Genomic DNA, 6992 nt, shown 5'->3' with positions numbered 1-6992 from the left:
TGCAAATTGGTGCCAGAGTTGTATTAGGGCCTTCCCTGAGGGGAGTTTAATTCCTGGTACTGGTGCAGGTAATTGTGGCAGTTCTAATGTTGGGATCTAGGATTCAAAGATGATGGTTTGTTGCCTGATCAATTGAGGTCTAAGTCAAGTCCCCATGACAAATGAGAACATGATCTTTAACAATGAAGTCTGCTGCTTCTCTTGGTAATTTTCCTAGTCCCTTTCCACCTTACAAGCATGTGAAATTCTCACATTCAATGACTCCCATCACTGGCCCATGAACAGAGTTGCCAGTAGTTGGGGTGAGATCGAGAAGCGAAGTATACTGAAGTCTGTTTTATGCAAAACCTGTCCTTTATTGTTAGGTCCCACTTTTTGTTTTATGAAATGAGGGCAACCACCTTTTTGTCATGTCCTTCCATGGCAACATAGTGGGTACTTACTTTTTTGGAACTATGAAATCTTAGAGGTCCAGGCCTATGAAAAGCAACAATAACAGATCAAGAGTCCAGTGATGGCCATGGTCTATCTGGGCCAACTAACCAAAGTTGGCACCAGCCTGACACAAGAGCTGAGTTGTGACAACCAAAGTGTGGCCCAAAGTGTAACTGAATTACTTCTTTTCTGGATGACCTCTTTGGAATTGAGCATCTTAATGAGAAAAACTTTTCATGAACTCTGTCATTTATATTTCAATATCACTAAATAAGTGTTAAGCAAAGTCCTGATATGTCTTACTCCCTGCTTCCAATTCCATTTCCTTATGCTGCAGATGTGCTATTATTACCTTAGCATCAAAGAAAGAGCTTAAAGCATGAAGGATACCAGCACTGAAGCAGTCCACACAGGAATCTAGAGAAGGTTTCCTTTATCAGAATACAATAGTACAATAGTGGAAGCATTCCATTTCAAGGGGCGTTGGGCCTTAGCTCACACATGTTAGCTACCTGATCTCAAGTTCTTTTACATTGAGGTTCAGATTCTTCATCTGTGAACTGTGGTTAGTAATGTACCTACCTACTCAGAGTCACTGCTGTTTGTAGGGCAGTGTTGGGGCATGAAGAGTCTGACCATGGTGCACAACTGTGTGTATGTGTGTGTGTGTGAGTGAGAGAGAGAGAGACAGAGAGACAGAGAGAGACAGATAGAGAGAGAGAGAGACTCAGCAAAGACCTTTGTAGTCATCCAGTCCAATTTTGCATTTGAAAGATGGGGGAAGACAGTAGCTCTAGGAAACAAGTTCCAATGAGAGGAAGAACTCAAATTGGCCTCTGGGTCTGTGTTCCTATACCACCTTGGATTTCCCCATTTGGAATGATTTGGTTTCTGTAAGAATTCTGACCCAAAAGTCACATACTTTTTTTTTAAACAAGGCTATCATTTAAGTGTGGGAAATTCCAAACTATAAAAATGGTAGGTCACTACTTCACCATTTTAGAATTACTCATTATTATTAACACATTGAATTAATGCAAATTAAGTGCATTAAAAAAGAATGTAATGGAATAAGCATGCAAGAAGTGCAGAGATGAAGGGAATGAACAGAAATATTGTATACCTCACAGAAATGTATAATACAAGTTGGTGTGCTTTTCCCACCCACTATACATTCAAAACAGGAGGTATAAACTATGACCCCCACGTTCATCATTTCTTGTTTTTATTTTATTCCGGAAGAAAAATAGAATATAATCCAAGGCTTTATGCTAATTTTTAGAATGCAAGAAAGCCATTCTTTCTATAACATCTTATGCCAGCAATAGAAGGAACACAGAAGCATTCGTAGAATAAAGGTACATGGGCACCATCAGTAAACTAAAATAGATCCACTTCCTGTGATTTTTTTTAATCAGTAGTTTTATTACAATATACACTGACACACAATTAGAGAAGGAATGTCCTGGCGTTTTCTGTGCATTTCTCAGAAAGCAAACATAACCATTAGCAGTCAAGTCATTCATATCTTTTCCAAACACAAAGCAAAAGCTTTTATATGTGTTAACTCAGAAAAGCAAAGTTACTTATTTTTGTCTATAAAACTTCAGTGTCAGAAAATAGTTACTATAATACTGGCAGAGAATTATTTCCTTGATGAAGGTCCTGGATCCTGCCACTTATTTCTCCCCCTATCCTACCTCACACTTTTCTAGATGTAACTTTTTATAATCCTGCAAATGGTTGTGTGCTCAGGAGCTGAATGGGGACAGCTTAGAAGGCCAATTATTATACTTCACTGTAATTGAAAGCAAAAAATAAATTAAGAAAATTAAGTCCTGTTAAAATTCACAAAGGCAAAGAAAAATATATGAGTATATTAAAAATGAGATGCTCTTTTCACATAACTCATTTAAAAGGTTAAAATTACCATAAACATTTTAACTCCATTAAAGATCACTGGCAAATGCTTGTTCTTATATCTGCAAAGGCCTCTTTGTGCCTTACACAGGCTCCACAGAAAGTAGTGCACCACATGAAAGGAGCCACGAATCCTGGGAATCACCAGAGCCACAGAGGCATTTTTTTAAGATCCACTTTGCACAAGATACTATGCATGGAATCATGAGACCTCTCCAGCTTTTCACTGTTACTGTGACTTTCAGTATTTTAATTCATTTAGCACCCAAATGAACAAAAGCATTCTAAGAAAGAAATATTAAAACGGCCTTTTAGGTAAATTCACACTAAGTTCATGACTTGGAGGACAACGAAGGAAAAAAACCCAAGCATGACTATTATTTCATATAGAAAAGGATTGCAGGTGAAAACTGTTACAAAACATAAAACTCAGGTGAATATAAATACATTTTTTGTTAGTCTGTGCTATAACATATAGAAAGATTATCAGATTTTTAGTCTACTAGGTCACTTGTTTGGATTTTCAGGTCTGTATATAGAAGAATATACATTGCTGGACATAGCCACATGTGCAGATACATATATAAAATTTGGAACATGAAAATTTGTTTTAAATACATATATATTTAAAACCTGTATTTCTAAAAATAAATAAATTAGCCTCTATTTGGCTAATTCTCAAAGCTCCTTCACAAACCAATCATAACACAGTTTCTCAAGAATGGGCAGATGACCAATTATCTTGCTCTTCATATCCATTATCTATCAGTAAATATTACAAGTCAAGATTTTGAGCAGAAATAGCACTCCCAGAATAGAACACAGATTCTGGCTTTGAAAATACATGTCTTGGTTTCCATGATAGTCCAACAGATGCCTACTCTCTGCCTCTGCATATATCTGGCAGGGAGAGTACTTTTCCATGACAATAGTCTATTCCACTGATGTTACCTTCCAATCAAAGTAGTCAGTCAGCAGGCATTGCCTGTGCAGCTTTGTGTATGGGTACTGAGACAACATCATTTGCATTTAATATCACTCCCATAATCACAGCGAATCATGTGTTCTAATGTGATTTACAATGGGCTGATCCCACTGAGGCAGAGACAGCCCTGGCATTAAATAAAAAGTTTCTCAGGAGAACACCATTCAGAGGACCTGGGGGTATAGATATAAGTTCAATGTGATAACTCAAAACCACTGTTGTAATGGACACCTTAAAAAGCTGGTATTTTACTTCATACAAACAATAATAAATGAAAATACTCAAATTTCCTTCAGAAAGAATGACATCACAAAAATGCAGCTTTACTTTTCTAACATTTCCACCTTAATAAAAACTACTTCTAAAATGATAGAGCAAGTTGTTTGATAAAGTTCAATACTTAACAACCTTGTTATTACTTTTTTAATACAAGAATCTTAGAGATATAGGAAATCCATGATAAATGAGAACAAGAATGTTTACTACCACTGCCTAAATTTTTAAAAGGAAAATTCACCATAGTTGAAACAAAACTGCTAAAAAAAATGCAGAGTTCTATGTTCTCAGAGTTGCAGACTGCTAACTTTATAAATTAAAGGTGAAAGTTCTCCATATATAAACAAGGCCTCTTTTCATTGATTTCAATCTCATTTAAACCTTTGGATATTTCACTCCAGACTCTTCAAGGTAAGGCTGAGTTTATCAGATATAAATAAAATGTTTAAGTCCATGATGTACTGTAGCACTGAAGAAACAAAAGCATTAAATATTTACAGATAGGCTACAATACTTTCTTTTTATGGAAAACAAAATTAGATCTGTTTCAACATCAAGCCACACACTCTTCTGAATTTCTCTGGCTGCAGAAATGAAGCAGCAGTATTTTTCCTTTACTCTTGCTCATGTGGAAGGTGGGACTAGGTCAATGGGCGTGGTCTTTTGGGAGGTGGTGGTGGCATGAGTTCTGTGTCAGGGTCCACATGATGCTTTCGCTTCTGTCCCTGAGTAGGGGCTCCACATCTGTCGATGAACTCAAACAGCATCTCCTTGGTGACAGGATTTGAGATGCTATTGCACACAGCTGTGGACAAAGGCAGACACATGTCTCATGTGAGGGGTCTTGAAGAGACCAGATTTATACAGTAAGACAAGAAAGGGCAGAAGTTCTCAGCCCACTATGCTGAACATATTTGCTTCATCTATCAGGAAGACTAAATACCTCTGCCCTTCCCCACCCCCAGGATAGTACTTTCTAGTGGTCCCCCGGGACTGTATCACTACTATGACACCCAACCAGAGCGCTGACAACAAAAGCATGTCTACTACAATTGTTCTAACCTTGGGGGAAAATTAACTCCAAATTTAGAATTAGAACATGTAATTTAATCATGCTCTAGTCTGTAGTCGGCCAAAACTTGTTCAGAAACCTGAACTATTTTTCTGCACTTTTTCTCTCTGAGAAAGAAATCCACACTGGGAAAAGCAGAATAGTTCAAGCCACTGTCCCAATGGATTATTCCAAACTCACTGTCACTGGTGAATCCTATTGTTTTACTCACTTGCTGGAATTTATAACAGAATTTATAGTGAAAAGAGCATCTTTTATAATGTAACCAAAATTTAGTGCTAGTACTTTAAGCTAATTTACCTATTTGGTTATGGAAGAAATGATACACTGGCTTTAATTATTCCTACTTTCAAAATAGAGCATCTTGTCTGAACATAGATGTTCACTCCAGTAAGGACATTTAAGTGTATACCCATTTAGTTGAAAAAGTCAAACTGACAACATATTTTTTTCATAAATTAATCACACAATAATGCTTACTACCAACTGAGAACTTATAACACACATTATGTCAATTATTTTGCTTGGTTTTTGTCTTTTTGGATGATGTTTATTTATTTATTTTATATATTTTTATTTTGTTTTTGTTTTTTTTGGGCCACATCCATTTGATGCTCAGAGATTACTCCTGGCTAAGCACTCAGAAATTGCCCCTGGCTTGGGGGGACCATATGGGACACCGGGGGAACGAACCGTAGTCCTTCCTTGGCTAGCGCTTGCAAGGCAGACACCTTACCTCTAGTGCCACCTCACTGGTCCCAAGGATGTTGTTTATTTTTTATTTTCAATATAACCGGTTTTTCATTACTTTTTTTGCTCTCAATTGGTACTATTATAAAAACTGGAAATTACATTTTCTCTGATAATTTAGTATTTTACCACCATCTGGCAAATCTTTAATAGTTTTTTTTTTTTTAATCTGAAGTTATCCATGCTTTTGTTGCTATTGTCCAACAAATTCAACTTGTATTCAAATTCAACTTGTATCCTGCCTTTTAAAGTTCACTCTTGTGTAGAAAGGTATGGCATAAGTCAGATAAAACCAGTGAGACAAAACCAAACTTGGACATGCCCTTCTCTGCTGGCAAGGGTGGTGTTTAAATGACTTGATGCTCCATCTGGCAAAACAACAAAGACATCCTGCTTCTATCCCCTTCACTCTCTTGTATTTGTCACAGCTTCCTAATTTCAGTAGGTGTCATACTCACCCAAGGCAGTGTTGTAGGCATTTGGAAAACTTTTGTCTGTTCTCTGTCTCATGAAGACCCAGCTGTTATTCTCAAATTTGCATTCTATAATTTTGTTGTCATACTGTTTCAGGTCTTTTGTCACCTGTTTTTAAGAGAATTAAGAAAACAGCTTCAATCATTTGAAACGCTTTTTTTAATTTTCCATTACATGACACACGTGATGCCAGAAACCCTTTAGTTCTCTTTCAAACAGAGCTCTTTGTCTGAAGTGTCTAGTCAAGCTTCAAGATTTGGTGTACATGAACTTGCACACGTTATCACCTCAACATTTCAGACAGTTGGGAAAGTAGCTGTCAATATGCAACAATTAAAAGCTAAGCAGAATCTGCCATTTCTGGGCCATGACCAAATGTGCTTCCAGTGGCATATCTTGATGGTTTTCAGAAACTGAAGATGGTACTTGGCTCAGTTTTAAGAAAGGGCCCACAATTTAAATGTCTTAAGACTTTCCCTTTACTGACCAAATGAATAAGCAGCAAGAGAAGGTAAACATTAAGATCAAATTTGACAAAGATCATTCTAAATATTGTATTTTCCAAGCAGTGATAATCAGCTAAAAATCTAATCTTTGCATTACTGCACCCATTCCATTTCCCAAACATTATAAATTCAGAGATGAAGATAACTTTGACTTTAACTGGTGGAATTTAGTTGCTTTTGTTTGGTTTTATTTTGCTTTTGGGGGTTACTTTAACTCAGATTATTGAATCTGAATTACAATTTACTGTATCAAAGCTAACAGGTATCCATGGTAACTATAAGACATTTTATAAGATATTTCACCAGACTGTGGAGAGTTTTCATAAATAGAAAACTAAGCTTATCTTTTCAGTTTTTAAATCAAATGCCAGTCATGGCAATATTTTAATTCTGTCCTCATTTTTCACAGTTAACAACTTTTCCTCACAATATAGTAGATTGCAATCATTTAACTTCATTAGCATTATTTGAAATGCTCTCATTTTTCTACCCATATATTCACTATCACCTAGGAAAATGAAGAAAAGGAAATTCTAAAAGATGCTTTCAATTCATAGATTCGTCAGTGAACTTC

At 36.4% G+C, this 6992-nt stretch overlaps 1 protein-coding gene across 1 annotated transcript in view; it reads right to left on the bottom strand.

The window, feature by feature from the left end:
• Positions 1-1811: 1811 nt before the first annotated feature.
• RNGTT (RNA guanylyltransferase and 5'-phosphatase) overlaps positions 1812-6992 on the bottom strand; it is a 238843-nt gene continuing 233662 nt past the window's right edge. Inside the window, exons 15-16 of the mRNA XM_049772216.1 lie at positions 5897-6020; positions 1812-4421 (exon numbers count right to left, since the gene is read on the bottom strand). Of these exons, the coding sequence (XP_049628173.1) occupies positions 4258-4421; positions 5897-6020 (288 nt within the window). The 3' untranslated portion in view covers positions 1812-4257. The remainder of the gene's footprint in view (positions 4422-5896; positions 6021-6992) is intronic.

Source organism: Suncus etruscus, chromosome 4 (assembly GCF_024139225.1).
Source record: "Suncus etruscus isolate mSunEtr1 chromosome 4, mSunEtr1.pri.cur, whole genome shotgun sequence".
NCBI lineage: Eukaryota > Metazoa > Chordata > Mammalia > Eulipotyphla > Soricidae > Suncus > Suncus etruscus.
This window is presented reverse-complemented; position numbering and strand designations above follow the sequence as displayed.